Genomic DNA, 23,787 nt, shown 5'->3' on the forward strand with positions numbered 1-23,787 from the left:
CTGAAATCTCCCTCCCAGAAAGTAACAAGCCAGGGCACAAGAGGACATAAACTGCTATTGCTTTCTAAACCAAAGCACTGTGTGAGCAAAGCCTGAGCAAGACCTATGCTCCCCAACCACGCTGACACATATGCGTCAAGCCTCCTGATCAACTCATAAGAAGTTTTGTGGGCAATGACCCACAGGTGACCTTGAATAAATTCCTCATCATCTCCCAGTGGATAGTAAAAATGCTGCCTAACACAGAGTGCTGGGAGGAGATCCAGGGCAGTCTGGGACAGCAAAGCAGGCAAAGAGCTATTGTGGAGCAGGTGCTTAAGTTTTGAAAAAGATGAGATCTCTAGAATTGTTTTTCATGAGCTCATCAAAGGTCACAGCCTTCAAAGAAAAAGGTCAACATTCATGACTTAGGTTGTTTTCTGGTTCTTCTCACTTGAAAGGACATCTGATAACATCTTAGCCAGTGAATCAGAGTCGACCTGGCATTCTGTGCGGGGCTGGCCCTCAGTCTCCTCTAGGGAACAGGATCCAGTAGGAGCCTCAATGACCATGACACCATTTGAGCTATCCTGATTTTACTTCAAAATCTTCTCAAATGTTTTCCAGCCCCAAATTCTTCTACTTGATTCTCAGGCTTCACCAAATCTACCTTCCTCTGGTTGTAGAGTTTCCTCACCAGTACTTTGGAACTCTTACTTTGCAATGAATTGAACCTAGAAGTCCCCAAATGTCCCCCTAAGAATATAATCCTGGTCTAAATAAACCAGGTAAAAAAATAAATTAGTGTTGTTAGCATATGCAGATACTAAAAAACTGTAGAAACACTTCTCAATGAATAAAAAATTTCAAAACTAAACCAAAACCCTTCACTTAGCAGGTGGTAGGATCCAAAATAAATGCAAAGATTCCACCTTCTTATTTTTCTACTAGAACTTAATCACTTCACAAAGAAATGTTAAGGGAGTCTTTGCTTAAAATTATTCTGAAAACAAATTCTCTGTTGAATTTTCAGAAATCAATGAACAATTCTGGGCAATGGTGGCTTAAACGTGCCCCCAATAACAATGGAGTTGTCTCTCTCTTGGCTCCAATCAGAATTCAGGTTGCTCTGTTGAGTTTGGAAGCTGCTGAGACCAGCACACAGGGGTGGCATGGAGTGTGGGACAGACACTTTGGAGGCTCTGCAAGTCTAGATGGAGGAGTTGGTTGCAAGATTGAGAGGAGGTCTCAGAGAGAAAATCAGCAGATCACAGATACAGGTGCAAGATCAGATATCCTTGAATCCTTAGGACAGCTTGGCCCAGAGGGGATGAGCCCCTGGGAGGAGGGCAGCTCCAGGGGATATGAACATTTTAGGGGTTATCCTGTCTCTATAGACCAGAGAAAGGGCTGGGAAGCTAACCAGTCCTGCTAAGTCTGAGCTACTCAGGGGGTTCTTTCAGGTGTCTTGGGGAACTGACACCTGCCAAACGGTGCTACTCCTCCAAAGTCTAGGAGCTAAGACCACAACACCATCAAGACGGTCTGTGGAGCTCACCTCAAGGAAACCCTGAGCCTCTCCCTACAGACAAAGGAAAAAACCTCTCACGGAGGAGACCACAAGTCAGAGAAATGAATGAGCAAAACACTCAGAAAGCAAAGCCATTGATGAAACAGAGCTGCGAGAGGAGACAGAGGGCATCGCAAACAAAAAAATAATAACAGCACTTAATGACATTCAATTATAGCACCAAAAAGCCTTTCTGGGACCAAACATCATGGTTTTCGAACTGAAAAGCTCAGCAGATGAGTTGATAAAAAGGATGGTTGCTGCAGAGACCTAAATTAGTGGCTTGGAAGATCAAGCAGAAAAATATATCACAAGAAGAACAAAAATGCAAAGAAATAAAAATCAGGGGCAAAGAGATACTTGTAAAATGGATTCTGGAAATTTAATTTGTGAGTTAACAGTTCCCGGAAAGAGGGAAAGGAACAAATAAATATAGATGAGAATTAAACAAATGGAAGTAAAAGATTTCTCTGACTTGAAGAAAGACATGATTCTGCTTGTGAAACTGAGCTCTGTGCAGGAGATGCACTGAAGGACACACCCCAAGGTGTGTGCCCAGGCTCTGAGGATAAGATCTCACCCACTCCCAACAGAGAGAACAGAAATTCACACGGGAAACGTAATTAGACTTCAAGCATCGCTGCCATCTGCAAAACTGACCTCCAGAAGCCAACAGAAGAGCACCGACAGACTTCCAGATACCCAAGCCAGGCATCATTGCCTATGGAATTATCAGTGGAAACAAGAGTTCGCAGAAAACGTAACTCACATGCACCATCTGTGGAAAATATTCCAACGAAAAAAAAAAAAAATGAGTGATTCAAACAGAAATCTTAAAATGTAGAGGAAATAGTGATGTGACGAACCTTGCAATCTGCACAGTTAAATCTAAATAGGTAGCATGAAAGGGACTGGGAACAGGAAATAGAAGTGACTAACAGGAGTACTTGAAAGATGAGGCATTCTGCAAAGAAAAACTTAACATTTAGTTCAAGAAGTGTTAAATGATCTCTGTAAAACCTAGGAGTCAGGGTGTTAGAAGGCGGGATGAGTAACAGACTCCAAAGGGCCACCTGCCTTCAGTGTAAGGCAGCCAAGGAAGCCAGGCCTGATGGCACACACCTGTTAATTCCAGCAGCTGGGGAGGCTGAAGCAGGAGGATCAAAAGTTCAAGGCCTCAGCAACTTAGCAAAGCCGTAAGCAACTTAGGGAGACTCTATCTCAAAATAAAAAATAAAAAGGGCTGGGGATGTGTCTCAGTGATTAAGCACTCCTAGTTTTCAATTCCCAGGGTGCGCGCACACACACACACACACACACACACACAAAAAAAAATTTAAAAAGAAAACACAGGGAGTAAAGTATCCCTAAAAGACTCAATTCATTATAATGTTAATGAATGAATGAGTTAATGGGAAGTCATTTTATTTACATAGAAATATGTACTTGAATGTCCTGAAAACAAAGGTTAGCAATCAGCACAGATAGTGCAGTAAAATAGCCAAATAAAAAAATAAAAAGTTGAAATAATCATTGGCCAAACCAATGAAAGTACTAGAGAAAGTAAAATAAATAGTAAATAGCATATCAGTTATTTGCTAATTATGATAAGCTGAACATTCCTATTCTATTCCAAACACAGGGGCAGGCAGTGTAGCTCCGCGGTAGAGTATTTGCCTACCACGTGCAAGGCCCTGGGTTCCATCCCCAGTACTGGAAATAAATAAATAAATAAATAAATAAACAAACAATTCAAACAGATTGGATTGAAAAATAAAATAGGTATTCAGTCAACAGAGAGCTGTGATTTATAAGAAACCTATGCAATAAAGAAGGATCGACAATAGAAAAATGCAAATGAAAATGAAGCAGGACAGACAATTTAATATCAGATGAGATAGAAAGTTAAGGTGCAGCTTGAATCACTGATTTCTAAAAAACAAATAAAATGGCACTAAAATATTATAAAGCTCCTGATGGCAAGAGATTTTGAAAACATTAAAATTAAAACAGTGTACGGTTTCAGAACTGGACAGACCTAATAGACCAAAAAATGACATAAACAAAGAAAGACAATGATAAATCGAATCCAGAAAATCTATCTAATATGTATATACACAGAACTTTATAACTATCGAATAAAGGATGTTCAGGGTTTTTTTCCCCCCATTTGTGCCAAAGGTACTTCAAAAATGGATTTTTATAATTAACAATAAAAACTTAAGAAATTTGAAAAGTAGAGATTTGATATACCTTATTCTCTAGTCATAACTTGATAAAACTAAAAATAAGTAAATTAAAAGTATCAAAATAACCCTAAGAACTTGGAAATTAAGAAACATCCTCTGTTCCTGGATAGCTTTTTGGACAAAAAGAAAATGCAAATCAAATCATTTAGTAAGAAATTGAAAGAGAAGAAGACTTGCCAAAATCTCTAAGATAGCGCACATGTTACATGCAAAGGAAACAATTCTAATGAGAATTATGAGGGAATACTATGTGCAATACTGGTAAAATTTGAAAACCCAAAGGACATGGTTAATTTACTAGCAAAACGAGCACTACTCAAACTGATGAAATAAGTAGAACTTGTGGGAAAATATCAGTTGCCATCAAAGCATGGGCTAGGCTGTGCTAACAAATACATGCCCACATTTCAGGACCAACAGGAGTTCCTGCTCATGCAGTCGTCTCAGACAGCTGTTCTGGTCAACAGAAAGTTTTCTTCCATTAATCATTTTGGAGACCAGTGCTTCTTGTGTTGAACGGCCCTGCCATCCCTAGAGTTTTGTCATCTGCATTAATGGGGCAGAAGAAGAATACAAGGCAGTGCATGTAAGAGATTTTATGGCCTGGCCTGAAAATAGATAGAACTCACCATTTTCATCCCATTCTACCGAATGCAGGGAGAATGGGAAATTCAATCTTGCTGTGGGCCCTTAGGAGAGACTGGAATGCGGCAAGCGATTAGAAGTATCTGTCACATCATGGTGGAGGTCAAGGAGGTGATTAAAGGGCTACCACTGGTGAAGTCAAAGGGTTTGCTAATTTCACCACTGAATGTCATATGGCCATTAAATGACAGAGATGCCAAAGTCATTTAAACTATTTCCACATTTTAAAAAAGTGTAAAATCTCCCTTTTTTGAAGCAATTATACTCTTAAATCTCAAGAATATGGGCTGGGGATGTGGCTCAAGCGGTAGCGCGCCATGCCTGGCATGCGTGCGGCCCGGGTTCGATCCTCAGCACCACATACAGACAAAGATGTTGTGTGCACCAAATGCTAAAAAATAAATATTAAAAAAAAAAAAATTCTCTCTTCCCTCTCTCTCCTCTCTCTCACTCTTTCTTTAAAAAAAAAAAATCTCAAGAATACAAAAAACTTATAACCCAATCATATGTGAAAATTGATGTTAAAGTTTCAAATAAATGTCAACAAATAAAATCCAGAGCCATAAATACAAATAAACTATAATTGAATAGAGTTGGTTCGAGAATTCAAGGATGGTTCAAAGCAATCAAAATAAATCACTCATCAAACAAAAATATGATTCAATCAAAGGATGGAAAAACTCCTACAGAATTTTTAACACCTAAAAACAAGAATAAAAGGAAGCTACTAAATGTGATAAGAATACTTAATAAAAATAAACAGTGAACACTAAAGTTATATGCATCAAAAATCAATAATCCTGTCCTATACAGCTCTGGTAGCTCATTTTTATGCAACACACTGAAATAATCAAAATAAATATTCAAAAAGGAAAGACAAGTTGAACTTTTGATAGTGATATGATTTTTTTTTCAGTGCTAGGGACTGAAAGGCAGGGCCTTGTGCATGCTAGAGAAGCATTCTACCATTGAGCGATACCCCAGCTCAATGACATGACTTTATACCTTGGAAATCAGTAAACTAATTGAGAAGAATTAGCCACAGATTTAATCTTTAAAGTTCTGATAAAAATATGATATTGCCTTAAGAAGAAACAAACAAGTCAGTAGAAGAGAATGGAGTTCTAAGAACTAGAATCTAATTTTATGAGAAATAAATATATGACAGAGGCAGGTATTTCAGTGAGTGGGGAAATGATGGTTTATGTAATTAATGATGTTGACACAAATGATTATCCACTTGAAAGAAAGTAAGAGTTGAACTACCTCAAATCTGACATAAAAAGCCAGGCACAGTAGAGTATGCCTGTAATCCCAGCAGCTCAGTGGGCTGTGGCAGAAGGATCACAAGTTCAAAGCCAGCCTCAGCAACTTAGTGAGGCCCTAAGTAGCTTAGCAAGACCCTGTCTCAAAATTAAAAATAATTTTGAGCTGGGGATGTGGCTCAGTGATTAAGCACCCCTGGGTTCACTTCCTAGTACAAAAATAAAAATGTCATAAAAATAAATTCCAGATGAACCTAAGGTTTTAAACTTTTTAAAATCATACAGAAGAGGAAATTGACAATGTTCTACATAGAACTTAAGAGTCATAAATATCTTTTTAATCAAAATGGAACATTCATCACCTAATTTCTTAGAAAGACATATTTGACCATATAAATTATGCTGAAAAAATTGTATGGCAATATAGACCATAAATAAGGTCAATGGTGTAAAAAATTTATTAGAAAAACCTGTAACACATATGACCAATAAAGAGCTATCTATAACATTCAAAGTGTTCCCATAATTTTCAATGAGAAGATAAATAGGAGGGGAAAATGGGCAGAAGATATGAATAGACATTCAGACAGGAGCAGATCCTTAAGTTCAATAAACACCTGAGAACTTACTCAATCTCTCTGATAGGAATATAAAATTACAACTGGACTCCATGTTATACCCTGACTGACAAGATGAAACAAAAACATTTATACCAAAGGGAACGCTGAGCAGAGTCCTCTCATACTTTCCCATTGGAAATGTAGATTGTTTTATCCATAATATAAAAATTACAATATCCATAATATAAAAATTACAAATCTCTCTTGTCTCAGAATTCCCTCAGCACTCAAAATCTTATCTCAGAAAAATAAGAGCTCCAATATGTAAGAACACATGTACCCAAATATTTCTTGCAACACCGTCTGCAGAGACAAGAGAGTGAAGGTGAATACCCATGAAATGTAAATGGTTGGATAAGTCCCATGCATATCATAGACTATTACACAGTCATTAATAATAAGCTGGCTGACAGGGGGATTTCTAGGACGTGTAGTTAAGTAAAGAGAAAAATGCAAAGAAATATATATATATGATGGATCTCTTGCTCTCCTTTTTAAACATAAGCAAAACAGATCTATAAATATTTACGTATATTTACAAACTGATTACACAGAGAAAGACATGGACGTTAACATGTCCACACTGTTATGCTGTTTGCCCAATAGGGGGTTAAGGAGGGAGTAGGTGGAGGGAGTCAGGAAGAAGATAAATATATAAGCTGCAGTGAGGAGTAGAGCCTGAAGGATACCCCATGATAACTCATGGACATACGTCACCCATTTTGATGTTCTAAGATTTTCTTCATTATATCTTCTTTTTAACAAAATGGGATCCTGTTATGGATCCAACTCTGAATCCTACTCTTTTTTTTTTTTTTAACTTGGTACATATATGTGTATTTTCATGTCTGCCACATTCCATCCTCCCTGGGCCCAGCTTCCCAAAAGGGCAGTTTGGAGAACAGCACACTGTATCAGTCACACATCTCACCTAACACCAGCAGACCCACCAGGCTTTGGGCGACCTAGTGTATATGAGGAGAAGGAATTTTTTCCAGGCCCTGATAACAGCAGAAAGATGTCCATCTTCACATCTTAATTCCTCCAAAACATGCGCAGGCACTCGGGACTTCTGAAGTCCAGACACCCCTCCCAGAACAGACTGTTCTAGGTGACTTCTGGCCATGGCTCTGCCAAATCCTCATCCACAGGGAATCAAAAGAGGCAAGATGACTTTCTCGTGGGGCATTTCTCTAGGAGCAGCTACATGCATTAAAGATGAAAACTGGTAGTCCAAGAAAATCCAAATCAAAATTGCTGAGAAATATGGAACAATTCATAGCAACTATCATTTAGACTAGAGGGGTAGAAGCAAGGCTTAGTTCAGACTTCACGGACTCTCCCCTTTAAAAGAAACTGGCACACCCTGAGCAGTTAAAGCCCTTAAACCCTAAACATTTTACTGAACAAAGTCCCTAGTGAGTACAATCTGCTTCCAACCAGGGAAGTCTGTTTACTTACAGAGAGTCTCATCTAAGAACAAAAATAAGCAAATGACTTGACTTCCAAACTCTTTTGCAATTTGGTTTGCACGGATCTCTGATCATGATTGCTGCATCCCACTACAGGAACAACCCCTGCCAACCCCTGCTTGCACCCACACAACCTCCCTTTGTCTAACTCCTACAGACTTGACCTCCTGTCCCATAGGAAGATACCCTAGATGAGGTTCTGTCCTAGATAATGCTGGCCATGTCCCCTCAACTGCATCATAACATCACGTAGGTGCGGTAGGGGAATGAGGGTGTCTGTGTTTGTTCTCACTTCATCCCACCCACCCCATTCACGGGTCCTGCCCCAGCCCCTAACCTCAGCAGAACTTGATGATCCTTCCAGGGAGTGATATTTGTGAGCTTTGAGCAGAGATGTCAGGAAATAGCCCATCTTTACCTTTTACCAAAGCCTGTGTTCACAGACAAACCCACAGGGTGGGGGGAAATGCAATGCTCTTGAGATCTAGAGAGGGAGAGAGGGAGGGAGGGAGAGGGAGAGCATTAGGAACACACAGAGAAAAAGATGATTTCTCAGCTTAGAGAAAGAGTTGGAGGCAGCAGGTCCTGAGAGTGGTGGATCCCCCAGGGGGCAGCACAGGAAGTCCCTAGGAAGGCCAGTCCCTGGGCCTGGCCTCACCAGGAATCCAGCAGCAGAGGGCCAGCAGGATGACTAGGGCTAGGTCGATGATGTCACAGCCCTGACAGTAATACCTGGAAGACTATAGGCTCTCCCCACACTGCCTGGCATTGAGGAAGGCGCCTGACTCCTTGTGAAGCTATAAGTAGAGGAGTAGACCCCACACCCAGGGAAGAACGGGAGCTAAGAGCCAAATGAATTCAGAAAATAAGGAAATGCAGCAACAACAACCAAAGGTTTCGTTTTAAGAAGGATGAAGCACATGAGCTCATTATAAGCAAAAAGTGTTACCTAACACGGGGCTTCTCAAACTTCCACTGCACACAGCTCCCCTATAGATCTTGTTACAATGCAGATTTGAATCAGGAGGTCTGGAGTGGCCTGAGGTTCTGCCATTCTTAACAAACGAACCCGTGACACCCAACCCCCTTGGCCCACGAACCACACTTCGAGAAGCAAAGATCTAGGTCAGGGGCTATTAAACATGTTGAATAAAGAGGTAAATACTAAAAACTGCAGCTTTATGGGTCATGTGGTCTCCATCATAACTACTCGAATCTGCAATTACAATACAGAAGTCGCCTTAGACAATATGTAAAGAGTGTGACTGTGTTCCAACAAAACTTTGTTGATGGACAATGTCAGTTGGATTTCATGTAAATTTTATCCTGCAATATTTTTCTTTGAAATTTTTTCCCAACCATCTAAAAAGGTAACAAACATTCTGTTCTTATCTCACAGATACAAAAAGAGTAGAGGAAATTAGTCTGGATTTCATCTATGACCTGATCCCTTATCCAGGGTGCCCCAAAGAACATAGAACCCACAACAGGCATCCTTGACTGATTAAATAGAAGTGGAATGCTCAGATAGCCTGTTTTCAATTCCTTTCCCCATATCCTTGCTCTTGTGTTAGGCTTCTGAAATATGGACACTTTGGGGATAAGTGGATCCTGGCAAATTCTTCTTCAAGAATCACTAAAATGACTTTAAAAGACCACTCTAAGTCCTTCTTCTAATAAGAGGCCCTGTGGAATAACAGGTTCCTATTTTAGTGAAACAGCTTTAAGGATGAGCTTAAACTTCAACCACAGTTCTCCGAGCTAACAGAAGAGTGGCGTGATTAGGGAAAGAGAGTCAACCTTGCAGAACAACTCCAAGTCAATTCAAAAGCAGCCATCTCCTGTTATCCCCATGAAGTCCCAGGAAGATTCTCTCCATCCCCTCGGCTTCACAATCTACTTTCTCTCAAAAGAGAGAAAAGATTTCTATCCATCTTGAAGTCCCTTCTCCCATTAAGCAGTCATCTGCAGGACCAGTTCTATCTTTACAGTGAAACAGTAAAACAGCAATGCATCTTAGAGTCCAAGGAGGACACAGTGAGAGCCACTGCTCCACACTCCACTGCTCCCTTGGGATTTGCCCTGGACTGCAGAACAGAACCCTGGTTCAGGCCAGCCCACGCAACCCTGCACTCTGTACAGGGTTTCACACTCAGGAATGAGTTTGCTAAATGAATGGATGAATTGGACCCAGTATCCTGGTGTAGACGGATTTGCCCACCCCATCTTCTCACATTGCACAAGTACTCAAAGGGGGAGACTTTCAAAGAGCTCTCCCATCTCTCTCACTTGTCCAATATTCCAGTGGCACTCCAGCCGGGGCTCCAGCATCACACGACCTGTCTTAGCTCCACCACTTATAAGTTATTGGGACTTTAGGAACTTCAAGTTACTTATCAGTAAAATAGAGATAATCAATACATCATCCAAAGATAATATCCAAAAGAGAAAAAATTAATAACTGGTACTGCTCAGACACTGTTTATAGAAAAGCACCTGCCTTAAGCAACCAGTATGACTGTCCTGGCACACACCAGCTAAATTTCAGCCTGCTGATCTCATGGAGTGGTTATAAACAACAGAGGTTAACACAGATGAAGCCCTAGCCCTTCTCGTAAAAAAGAGTAACATCCCACTTCAACCTCTTCTTTCTGCATGGATTCTTGGTGTATTATGGAGGTCCCCGGTTCCCCTCTCACACTTCAAGCTTGGAATGAGCATGGTGAGGTGGAAAGCAGGTGGAGCAGGAAGTTCAGGGAGCTCAGTCACTTGAACCATTTACGGGAGCATCCATCCCCAGAGCTTCCATCTCCAGACATCCCGGAGAGCTCCCCAGGGCTCCTCCAGATCACCTCCCCACAGTGCTGTGGCACCACGGGCAGGAAGCCGATGGCATCCCACATTACAGAGGACACACAGTCAAACTAGTTGTAGAAAATGCCCAGATGAGAAAGGATGGGGGAAACACAGGCCATCCTGAAGAATCCAGATGCCCATCCCATCCTCCTGAACCAAGAATAACAAAGGCCAAACCTCGAGTGCCACACACAAAAAAAGCAACCAGGTCATTTCCTTTGCAATTAACCCCAGCACCAATCACAGAGAAGACTCTGTGACCCCTCACCTCTCACCACGACTCTAGGCCCATAGGGAAGACCTGCATCCATCCCCAAAGAAGCCCCTTCTCCTTCCTGAGAAGACCTTTCACATTGCATCAAGGACCCACCATGTGACCCTCAACATATGCCAGCTCTCTCAAACCCCTTCTGAGAATGGAAGGAAACAAGAAAATAATTCAATGGCAGCTCAGTAAACAAACATGCTTAGTATTGCAGGGAAATAGAATGTCTTGGCACAGAAAGAAAATAAATGGCACACTATACAAAGGGATAAATGTAAAAAGTAGAAAATATCATAAATGTAGCTTATTTATGGTTAATAGCAGGTATTTGTTTTGAGTGCTAATAATCTAATTAGCAGTCAATCCAATGCATCCTCTATTATCAGCTGATCTATAATTACTGCTCCATGCTGAGTATTTTCCCCCAGCACATGATAGCTTTCAACTCCTCAGCACAAACAACCAAATAATTGGTGTGATTATGCTAGATACAGGACGTGTCCTCTCTGAGGGGTGATGCTGGGGAGTTTTTAGCCATCCGCCACGGCCTTTGTATTTTGAGCACCTGTTGACTAATTCCTCACTGTCCCCTCTACAATCAGTGTGCAGGCATTGTGGAAGCCCCTGGGTGCGCTCAAGAATATGACACTTTGGAGCTTCCTTTTTTCCAGTTTAAGCCTAGGAGCAGAGCCATTCCCAGGGCTCTGCAGCAGAGCAGTGTTCACAAGGGAGGTCACATAGTGGTGGTAGCTCCCACCTTCCTCTCTGAAAATGTGAAGTTTTCTATTCCAATGGCATTTTAAAGTGACTTCCCCTGGAAGAGACAGTCTCTGGTACAAAATGATTTCATTCTGGAGTTTCTGATCTAAACAAGATGTATATAATTCTGGGAGGCAGAACAAATGCAGGCTCCAGGAGGCTGGTTGCCAAGGGAAAGGTGTATTCAAATCCTCACTTTCAAGGGACCAGGTTCAGTGTGACTGTGGGGAGAGAAGCAAGCTTGGGGTGAGCACGGTGAAGTGGAAAGAAAAGAGGAGCTCTGAGGCCAACAGATCAGTTTGGCATCTAGATCCTCTGCTTGCTTATGGGCAGCCTAACCTTGAGCAAGTCACTAGACTTCCCAAAACCTCAGTGTTTCTGTCCTGAAAAACAAATATAACTCACCTCCTACATAGGGTTGTTATAAAGCACGGACGACTAAGACAGAAAGCACCAGCTCTCACTATGGGCACAGGGTGATAGCTCCCTGCCTTTTTTTCTGGACGCATTAAAAAAAAAGAGAGAGAGAGAGAGAGAGAGAGAAAGAGAGAGAGCCTGGTTTTGTGCAAGCCAGTAGCTTGTGTCATATAATTACATTCTCTGCCATTCAATCTCCAAGCATGATGACAGATTTTAACCTATGAACATAGGTAGATTTCAGCCGTGCCATACCATAGAGCAACCATACCAAAGCCCTATGATGCCCTCCTGCTGCCCCCTCTGAACCCTTAGGACCTCATCTTTCTCTGATTCAGCAACAAAAGGGCTAATACTCAGCACCTACTTGGTTGGCCGGAGCCTGTACCACCCCAGCTGTTAAATGTCTCCCTGTATACAAAAGGGAGCATGATTTGGTAAAGTGCAAAGTTAAACCAAGTCCTTTCTCCAAAGACTGTTTTATTCAGGGGACAGAAACCAGTGGCTATAAAAAGAATAGAGATTGCTGCTCCGCTCTGCCCTTAAATGAGGTGATAAAACCTGAAGTCACACTCCAGCCACACACGCAGTTCGGATTTTTCGTTTTGAACCTCCTTTTGAAGTGGTTTACACAAAGAGACAAGAATACGTATCCACCAATAGCTCTTCACAAGATGAACACGCCTGTGTCCCACCCAGATCAAGAAGCCAAGCAGCACCAGGTCCTGCAAAATGTCCCCCGGCCCCCTTCCAGTCACTAACCCCAGCCAGGAGCAGCCAGGAAGCCAACTTTCAACACCAGAGATCAGTTTTGCTTATTTATACTTTAACAAATAGAACCCCACCTGGCTTAATACAACCTGTGAACTAAGGATGGATTTTACATCTGCAAATATTTGAAAATAAAGACAAGGATAATATCTCAAAAGATGTGAAAAACACATGAAATTCAAATTTCATTGTCCATAAGTAAAAAGTTTTATTGGAACACAGCCATATTCATTTACATACTGTCTTTCATCCTACAACTGCAGAACTGAGTAGTTACAAAAGAAACCATGTAAATGAAAATATAGGTGTGTGTGTATATGTGTATACATACATACATGCATACACACACACACACACACACATACACATACAGCTATATACGTATGTATTATTTGGTCCTTGACAGAAGTTTGCCAAATTCTTTGGATAGTCTACCCTTGGTTGCATATAAAATCGTTGGTTTGTATCTAGAAGTAAAATCGCAGGGCTGTAGATATGTTCAGCTGTAGCAGACACTGCCAAGAAGTTTTCCAAAATATATGCTCAGTTTTAAAAGAAAAGCTAAAACCTGGAGCAGAAGCCATAATCTCAGTTTAAAGAGAGGCAGGGAGAATCACAGAGCTGATCTGACCCAGAAGTGGACAAATGATGGGAAAGCCATCAGGGCCTCTAAGCAGCTATCTTGGTTTACATTTCTTTTCAGTCCTACTCTGCATAATAGTTTTCAAGAAACACAGCACCCCTTACTGTTACCAGGCTAGGGAGATGTGCACAGGAGTGAAAAGTTGTGCTTCTGCCCAGGATCTCAGGGTACAGCAGGGACCCTGTCTGTCATTAACCTCCCTAACAAAGCATTACCATAAGCCCTTTGGTAGCTTACCCTAATTGCAGACCAAATGCTCAGGAAGACACCAGCAGCTGCCTGACTTCATGCTTTCCTAAGTTTAAGTACATACATTACTCACACCCAACCTCCACACCAGCCTCATGTAGAACCAGCAGTCTGTCTGCTATGCAGAACTGAGCAGTCAAGAGTCAGCCTTCCAGGTTAACCAGCAGTTAACCAGCCCTCTGCAGTCTAAAAGGCTGGAGCTAAGGGGATGCTGGGTGTCTTCCCAAGCCACTTCCCTGGAGTCATTCTCCTGCACTTGCCTTGCATCTCAAACAGGATGTGTTAGGTTCTTTCAAATGACACTTTTCCTCTTAGAAGGGAAGTGCTTCTGATTGTTTAAGGACCACATTCATCATGAAAGGGATTAAATCAACGGTTTCTGTCTTCATTCCACAATCCTGTTGACTTCCGAGTTGACGACTTGACGTACTCATGAATGACAGCGAGCCTCCTTTCCTGCTGTCAAACCCTGCAGGCCAGCTCCCAGCACAGGACAGAGCTGATGCCTGAAGTTGGAATGGGGGATGTAGGTGGGACAGTATCTATCTGCTCACATCACAAAGTGTACAACTTCAGCCCCAAGAGTGTGTCAAAGTTGGCCTCTCCTGGAAGAAACCCACAGTCCTCCTGATTCTCCAAAGACAGGCCCTGTATTTCCCTTAATCCCTTCCTCACTTCCATTTAGAATTAAAAAAGCAACACTGGTGCTTTATCAAAAGCAGAGTATCATTTCTCAACAAGAGCACCAGTGTTTTTGTGAAAATATACATACATACATACACATGTACAGTGGGTATTTCATTTTTCTCTGGATAAAGAAGAAGTTTAGCAGGGCCATAATAGAAACAGCACATGCTTCATAGTCAAGAGCAGGCTCAAGCCCACGTGCTGGTTAGGCAAGCGAGCCACTCTCCTCCCTCTTATTTATAACCTCGGATCCCTCAGACTTCACAAGAGGGGAAGAGCAACATCCGCCTCACAGGAGTGCAGTAAGGATCAAATGAGGCATCTGTGAATAGAAATGCTTTGTAAACCATAAAACATCACAGGAACGGTGCAGGGGAAGAAGCTACCTCTTATCTGCCTCTTCCTGATACGCCCTTTAATTAGTCAAGTCTTTCAGCCAGTTCCTCATCTGGCAAAGACCACCTGCCCACCATAAGGACATTAGTCAATTCGGCACCCAGCTGTCAGCCATCAATTGGCCATCTATTAATAGCCAATTATCAGGGTAGCTTAATTAATCTGTGCATCACATGATCTGATCTCCCCAAGATCCTGGGAAACAATGGGCCTGAAATACAGGCACCCGCTAATTTTTCAATGGCCATCAAGGAATTTGGCATCCATTCTGCCTGCATGTGGCAGCTGCAAGTGATGGGTGCATAAATATTGATTGGACCAGTCTCTCTATGGCTGGGGGGAAAGAACATTCTAACATGAATGGTCCCAGTGTTCTCAGAGGAATACAAGAAGCCACATAAATCTTCAACCCAGACAACTATGGAAGAAAATCCTAATTTCCAAGCCTTTGTGAGGACAGACGCAAGGGTAAGTGAACCTCTTTGAAGAGAGCTTGTCAAGTTGGGACGGTTCTACCCGTTCTGTGGATGCTGCCCCACCCTCTCCAGGCCTGGAATGAGATGCAAAATGGGCTTAAACAGCAGGGTCCTTAGGCAGAAGGCAGATGGGGCGGCTGTTCTCTTCATCCGGGCATTCAAACCAATGGCAGGAACATGTGTGTGCGCTGCTGTCCTGTGTTTCCTTCAAAAGATCTCTGTAGTGCTCCCGGTTAAGAAGACAAGTGACACAAGGAGAATTTAATTATTTTTTTAAGTGTCTAATCTTGTCTCCAGGAAATGGTATGCAGGAGAGGCTTTGTACTTGAAATCAGCATTGTCCAGGAGGCAGTGGATCAGATGGCCCCTTATTTCCAGAGATAAGGGCTCCGGCTGATAAAAGACTGAATGGCTCAGAGTGGCCCAGAGAGGCAACTTACTTACTTCAGAAAGAGCTGCCTTTGTGTCCAGAAGGGTGCTGTGACTCCTGGAACCAGCAAAGCAGGCTGCTCCTGACCTTGGAGCCTGCGGGGGAAGTAGGGAGCTCCTGCAGAGCACAGGGCCGACCCCACTGTCCCTCCAGACACTCCGGGGCCTCCTGACCCAACACTCCAGGGCTTCTGGCTCTACAGCAGCACCAGTTTTTCAGGAGACATGAGTAAGAGGAGGAGGAAGGATGTGATAAAGCAAGCAGGGAATGACAAGGAAAACGCAGGAGGGGAGAGGACGCCCGGTGACACCGACATTTCTCGCACCACAGACATCTCTTCCTCTCTGCCCCCAGCAGCATCCAGTGCTCATTAGGTCCTGTGATGGCAGCAGCTGCTGCCAAATGCAAAGACTGCACCTCAGAAGGTCATATCAGGCCATTTATTCTGAAATACCAAAATACCAGAGCCAGCAAATTTCAGGAGCTTCTGCAAAACTCCCCAGGGTACGTGTGTGTGTGTGTGTGTGTGTGTGTGTGTGTGTGTGTGTGTGTTCATTCTTCAGTATCCCAAAGGGGTTCTTTCTTAATCAGCTCCACATCTGAGGACTCAGACACTGATTTATTTTGGGGTTAATCTAGCGTTTCTGGTAAAATAATTAAAAGATAAGTAATAGACACAGAGTATCTGTGGTATGATTATTTATAGCCATAAGGTCTCCTTCAGAGGTATTCACAACCAACCCGAACCAGCCCAGACTATAGGCCGGCAGGTGGGAGGTAGGCAGTACTACAGTGTGCTGCTCCCACTTCATAGGAGAGGAGACTGAGCCAAGAAGAGGGGAACCTGAGTTATCCCTAGCACAGCCAAGGACAAAAAGGGACACCCAGGCTGCCACGTCCATGAGAAAAACTGGAAGGTGAAACCATGCTTGATTCGGATCTCATGGGAGCTATGGAGAGGGCCAGACTCTGTCTCCTGCCTCTAGTGAGCAGTGAGTGCCTGAGGGCCCTGGCAGGAAAGGGCCTGCCACCAGTTCAGGATAACTCGGGCCCTGGGAAGAGGCGGCAGCCAGCTGCAGAGGGCACCGTGCACATCCAGACTCACTTTCCCAAACAGATGGCGAGGCTATCATTCTGGGTCTCTAGGGTGAGATGTGCAAAAGCCACGGCAGGGTTCATACTCTCCCCCAAAAACAGTGGAGCCAAGGATCCATCCCCGCTTTCTAATTCAGACTATTTTCCAAAAATGCATCGGGGACTTTGAGACACTCTGGAAGAGTGACAAAACTGTAAACATTAGAAATCAAACAAAGGCACAAGCAACACATTTCTTCAAAATTGGTTCCTGGGAGCCTGATGTGAACGAGACTCTTGGAAATTTGGGATGGGGAGGTGTGGCAAGAAGCTAATCAGACGGCATGGAAACGAGGCTGTGCAGAAATCCGACTTTAGGCATCGGCCAACGGCAGCCTTGTTCTGTCTCTGTTCGTTTATAAATGAACTCTGATGAGTGGAAATTAGCACTTTTAAGTGCTACAAACAGACAGGTAGCTCTGAAGAAGGGGACTCTCTGGACAGACTGGAGAGGCTTGTGACAGGGGCATTAAGTTACCTTCCTTCCTGCTTTGCTCCTCCCTAACTTGAGCAGATTTCATCCCATGCATCTGGAGAGGAAGTGAGAGAGGAATGCCTGATCCTTGTTTCCAGAAAACACCAGGTCACAGGCGAGAACAACGCTAAGGAGAGCAGGTGCTCCCCAGGCTGACTCAGAGATCCCCCCACCACAGAGATCCCTGGGTCCCTGGGATAGGACCTCCCACTTGGACCTGGGAAAGAGGGGGAGCCAGGACAGCCAGAGTGAGCAGGGGGGACATGGGCAGAGACATCACTAAAGAGCTGACTCCTGGATTCTCTGCAAGCCCCTGGCCCTTGGGACAAACCAGGGTGGGCTAAATATGACCCAAAGTGAATTTCCCACCATCCCGATGGAATAGGGCATCTGGGTTTAAAAAATAAATAATAAATAAAAGCTTGTTACTATCTAGAAAGTGAAGATTTGCTATTCCCTAAAAACGAATCCAACCTATTTGCTTATTACCCAGACTGCTAAAGGAGCAGTGTTCCATACCACCAGGTGGTATCACCTGCGACACCTGCTCCAGGGATCCATGTTAGAAGGGAAACTAGCACAGCCCTCTGCATGGGCATCAGTACAGCAAACCAAAGGCCAAGCATGCATCTGATACTGGGATACTTCTTCTGCTCATGCCAGAGTCAAAATTCCCTGGACAGCATCCAATGTGCACGTACTGAGCATCAGTGGATTAATAGAGTCTCCCTCTAAAATTCATAACTTTTTTTAATGGGAGAAATTATCTACTAAATGGGGAATAAAATAACAGTGCCATATACTTAAGGCACTGGTGGTATGCAAATGCTACAGAAAGACAAGCTATTTTCTAATAGCATTTGCTATATTTCTAGTACAGGACCAATACATTTACATGGGCCCGAGGCACTTTATTCAAAGCTTTTACGTTTCTAATACCTTTCTCAAAAATTACCCTCGGGCCTAAAAATCTGTTGCTTGTACTAAGCCCTAAGCCCCTGAACTAAATTTAGTTTCTTGGAAATAAGAGACAAATTTGCGCTTTTTTTCCCCTTAATTTTGTCAGTTATTATATAATTCTCCAAATGACAGGAGAAAAAGAAATGGAAACATTTTTCGGGTCCTTTTCAGTGATATAGTATTTATCATTAAAATACAGTTTGAATTAAAACATCAAACCTGTTACATGATTTCCAATTAGAAATTAGGGCTTTGCTGAATAATTTGGAAATGGGGAATCAGTATTAAAATCGAATCAACATTAAAAAGTCAAATTTAAAGAAATCTTTATCTGAGCTATTAATAGAACCAACCCTTCTTAAAACTAAGGGGAAAAAAACCAATTAATTTTCTTAAACCAGGACTTCAGCATGCCTTCCTTACATCACTTGAATTGTGACCAACCAGGCATAGGTTGTATGGGGCCTCCTTGGAGGGTGCCAATTCTAGGTGAAATGGGACACGTATGTCCTAGCACGGTGAGAAAAAGAGGACAGGGACTCAGAACCTGAAACCAGACCAGAACCAAACTGCCCCTCAGACCCTAAGAGATGGCAGTCCCCAGTCCAGAAGCCCTCTCCCCATCTCCACAGGAAGCCTACTGCTTTTTGCTTTGGAAAATCATGACCCTCTTCACTACTTGTACTGGGGCTCAAAAAATGTCACTCCAAAGTCAAGGTCTCAGAAGTAGAGTTTCTCTCTGAAATTTTTCTGTCCTCCTGTCTCCTGCTCCCCATTCTCCCCACCAAAGGCGAGCCGTAGAAACTAGAATTTCTCTTCTCCAAGTTGGGTCATAGAAACTAGAACCCCTTTTCCCCAAAGCAAGCCAAAAATCCAAAAATATTACTCTTATCTTCCCCCACCTTTCTGACTTAAAGATTACCATAAAGAAATTATCTGACCTACCTTTTCTGATAGATCATAACCCCCATTCCAGAAGGTCTAAGAGGGAAGAAAGCCTTACAAAGAAGCCATATAAATAGGTCTTGCTGGTTTCCCCACTCCATCATTAGCACTACATTGTACCCTTTTAGTCCAGTCCTTTTTCTATACTGCTGCCCAGTCTCCCCCAAATCTAAACATAAATATAGACAGTTCACCCTGGGTTTGGAGGTCTTCACTCTTGAAGGCTCCTATATCATATAAAACTATGATCAAATAAATTTGTTTTGCTCTTCTCTTGTTAACCTGCCTTTTGTTACAGAGGCATCAGCCATGACCTGTTAGAGTCTGTAAGCAAGTCAAGATGGCGCCTGGCTCCCACTCCTGCTGTATCAATCTACACAAGTTGCTCGTCACCCCCCCCACCCCCGGTTATTTTGCTGCAGCCGGACTGTGGCAATGACCCTTTATGATGGGTAGGAAATGGCCCTCCCCTTTTTTCACCTCTACCCTGGGAAGAAACCTCAGTAGCATGAAAATTTCCCTAAGACTTTGGCATGTCCCGGAGAAAGTTTCCCCACGACTATGTATGAGCATTTCCTAGAAAAACCTAGTCTACTGAATTCACTCAAAACCTGAATTTGGTCCTTACAATCAGCAAGTGTACAATCTGAATTCCTACTGTTAAGGGAATTATCTTCGCAGTGGCAGATGGTTCCTAAAGCAATGTTGCTGCGAGTATTGAGTCTGACCACCCATCAGAAGGATGTTTCCTGCAAATGTGCACTCTGTAAAGCAGAAAAGCCCCCTGACCCCCCTGTGAACTCCTCTGAGAACAGAGAAGGACTTCCCTCTGAAGTAGTTCCTGTCTTAGCACCTCAACAATTATGCCAACCCCTTGCAGTTCTCCAAGAGTGAGGAAGCTCTGGAAGGTGGATGGGGAGCTGATGCTGTAAACATCTCCAACCTTGCTGTATCACCCACAAGTGCAGAGCCATACAGAAAAGAAACACAGAGCAGGCAATCACCAGAGTGATTCCATTTCATTCTAGTCTTGATGCTCCCACTTGAAGAGCCTTGTTAACTTGGGCCAAATGTTTGTCACTCAATCTCATCTGCATAAAAGTATTACCTCCTTTATGTGGTTGTTGTGAAAATTAAATGAGGTAATATATGTGAAATGGAATCTGTGAATTTGTAAAGTACTATACAAATGCCAGCAAATGTTATTTAGCTCATGCGCATATGCTCACACAAGCTTGGGTTCAGGAGCACACTTGAGAAGAATAAAATAATCATGCCAGGAGGAGAAGAGGTAGAAAAGGAAGATGACAGAGAACACACAGAAGGAAACAGATCTCTTGTCCCAGGTCCCTGGAGTAAACTAAGAATAAATAAGCTTAAGGTAATGAGGTTCAACGCAAAACAGAAAGTTCATGTCCCTGCAGGCATCATTAACTGCATCACAAGAAGCAGAATCACCTAGGGATAAGGTAGAAAAAATTCTCTAGATCTGAGATGAGTGAGAAAATAGACGTGATGCTATAAAAGCTACTTGAAGTCACCAACCTGACCCTGTCACTTCCCTACTTAACATCCACCATGACTCCTAACATCACAAGATCCTAACACAAGGTCCTCCCCAGCTTGACCTTTCATTGGTTCAGTGGCCACATACTTTGTGCTCAAATTATGCCAAGCTGACGCAACTGCTGTGTCATTCCTTGCCCCTGCAAACCTCTACCTGAGATGCTCTCCTAACTTCTGGCAAACCTGTACCTCCTTCTCAACTCTGTTCCACTAAGTCTCCCTCCTGATGTAAGTCCCCAGGGGCTCCCAGAATGCCCAGAGCCATGAGCCATCTGAACCCTCCAGCCTGGGTGTCCTGGTCCATGACAAATGAATCCCCTTCTTCCAGGGAGCAAATTCTGCATCACTGTACCCATAACACCTAGCACACTGCCTGGCACAAGGCAGGTGCTAAATAAATGCTTAAACAACAGCTGAACATTGGCAAGATTCCAAGATATGAGTGCCCAGAGGACTTAGTTAAAAGGGGAATCTGTGAAACAACTTGATTTAGAGAAAAAGATTCTGAGTGTGGAGGCTGGAGTTCAAACCATCAAGTTAAACTAAGGCAAGTTAGGAAGGACCCTCAACCTCCTTCCTAATCTATGAAATAAGAATAACACCACCAATTCACACAACTACTTATGAAGAAAGCAGGCACATAGTAGGATTTCCATGCATACTAAGGGGATTCTCACACACACTCCTGTTTCTCACTCTCCAGTTTCAGACCATAAGCTTCTCCCAGGCTTTTTCCCAGTCCCTAGAGGACTGCTCTGAACATAGTTTATAAACGTTGCCTGGCTGCCAGCAAATCCCCCAGAGACCTCCCTCTGTGTCCCACACCAAGTCTGTGCAAGAGAAGGAGAAAGAGGAGCCCTGAAGCTCAAGGGAAGAGTGATCCTGTAGGGGGAACCTTCTTGCTCCTCACAGATGCACCGACTGGGCAGGAGTTGGAAAAGCCACTTAGATTCCCATTTCTCCAACTCCCCACCAATACCAAGGCTGTTCTTAACAGTCTCTTTAGTAGTGCTTCCAGCACATTCACCTTCCAATGCAGCCAAGGGGCTGGGGAATATTTGTAGCAACAGGCCGGGAGGGCTGGGGCCACAGAGGCGGCAGGGCGCTCGCCCGCGACGCTCACGCGCGCGCAGCGCACCCCGGCCTCCGGCCTCACCAGCTCACTACTGGCAGCTGCGGGAAGGAGGTCAGCACAGCGGCCAGACTTATCCTGGGCGCCGGCCCTGGCAGGCGGTGCCATCTGCCCCAACCGCAGAGATCCCCTGGCTGCGCCCGCCCACCGCCAACCTCTGGGCGCCCCCTCCTCCGCGGGACCCAGCGCGCTGCTCAAGTTGGGAGCCCCGCTCCGCCCGCGAGCGCGCGCTCCCAACACCCACACCCGCTGCCACTTAGACACACCACGGGTTCGGAGATGCCCGGAGCACGTTAAATTCAAGAAACACCTCGTGGTGGCCGCATCTGGAGTCTGTTACCTGCTCGCATCACCCAGACCCCCAACCCTGGCTTCCCGGAGACCACAAACCCCAAGAGCTGGCTGCGCGTCCTCCCGCAAGCCATTGCCCCATGCCCAGCGCGCCGCCAAACCATGTACCTTGGGGGTCCGCACTTCAGGTTCGGGCGGCACCTCCAACTTCCTCTTGGTTACCCAGAAGAACAGCAGCACGGTGATCCAGAGCACCCCGAAGATCGGCAGCGCCAGGCGGCGAGTCAGGCGCCGCATGGTCCCCTTTGCCTCCTCCTTTCCGCGACGCGACGTCCCTGGGGCACCCCCCGGCGGTCAGGGGCGGCGGGGCAGGAGTCTCCGAGAGCGCCCCTCTCTGGAGAGCACTAGCCCCAGGAACCCGGAGGAGAGGGGCAGGATCCAGCAGGGCGCCCTTTCCGCTTAGGAGAGAATCGAGCCGGGGGCGGGGGCTGCCGGGCGCCCGAGACGCGGCAGGAAAGGGACGAGGGGCAGTCAAGCTGGGCGCCGGCTCCAACGGGAGAAGCGCTGTGGCTGCAGAGATGCTCCCCACGCCGCGCCGCCGCCGCCTAGCCCAATGCCGCGGAGAGGGGAACTGACTCGAGCGGCGGGAGGGCGGAATCCGAGGCTGTGCCTGGCACCCCCGGAGGAGTACGAGAAGGAGGGAGAGGAGGGAGCGCGGGAGAGGGCGGGCCCGACCCACAGACCGACTCCGAGGGAGCCAAGCGGGCGCGAGCGGGGCTCTGGGAGGGGGCGCTACCGCCGCCCGCCGACCGAGGCGCACGGTGCTGTAGAGGGGCCACCCGCGCCGAACCCGGAGCGCAGCTCTGCAGCCCTCCTGGTTTAGAATGGGACAGGAACGGTAGGTACATCCAGGACGCACGCCATCCCAGCTGCAAACCGGGACTGAAGGGCCGGCCCGCTCAGGCGGGTCAGTGCCTAGGAGTTCCCGCTCACCACTGGGGGCTGCACGTGGCGCTCACAGCGGTGTCCGCCCGCGGTCGCTGGGATGGTGAGACTGACAGAGTTACTGCCCCAACCTGGGTTCAGCCATTCAGAGCCAAGGTCGAGCTCAGCCAACACCTCAGGGTGTTATGCATACGTGCAGGTGCCTGGCAACTTTTTCTGCTTAATGGAAATCTGAGCTGGTCTAAATTTAACTTTAAAGATATCCTCTTAAAAATTAAGGTGCAATTATCTCCCTGAAGGGTTTTCTCTCCCTGTAAGCATCAGAGATTTGTGCTTGCCAGAAAGGGGGTACAAAGTTGGGCTAGCCACGTAAGGCTCTTAAAAAGTGATCCTGAGCAGGGGGATACTGGGTGCAGAGGGTTATCTTTCAAAAGCCCCTTTCCCAACTGCCTCTAGGAAGTACATCCTCTTTCCACTGGCAGTTGAAAACCACTTGAATCTAGAGACAGAAAATTCTGAATGCAATTCCAACATAGGCCTGGACTAGGCTGGAATAATGGTGAAATCACTAGACAAGGGGTTCCTGATCT

General features: G+C 44.7%; 1 protein-coding gene across 1 annotated transcript in view; it reads right to left on the reverse strand.

Moving 5' to 3' along the window:
* Positions 1-22,549, reverse strand: part of Galnt14 (polypeptide N-acetylgalactosaminyltransferase 14) — a 203,568-nt gene extending 181,019 nt beyond the window's left edge. The window contains exon 1 of the mRNA XM_076833382.2: positions 22,421-22,549. Within this exon, the coding sequence (XP_076689497.1) occupies positions 22,421-22,549 (129 nt within the window). The remainder of the gene's footprint in view (positions 1-22,420) is intronic.
* Positions 22,550-23,787: the final 1,238 nt, after the last annotated feature.

Source organism: Callospermophilus lateralis, chromosome 14 (genome assembly GCF_048772815.1).
Source record: "Callospermophilus lateralis isolate mCalLat2 chromosome 14, mCalLat2.hap1, whole genome shotgun sequence".
NCBI classification, from domain to species: Eukaryota; Metazoa; Chordata; class Mammalia; order Rodentia; family Sciuridae; genus Callospermophilus; species Callospermophilus lateralis.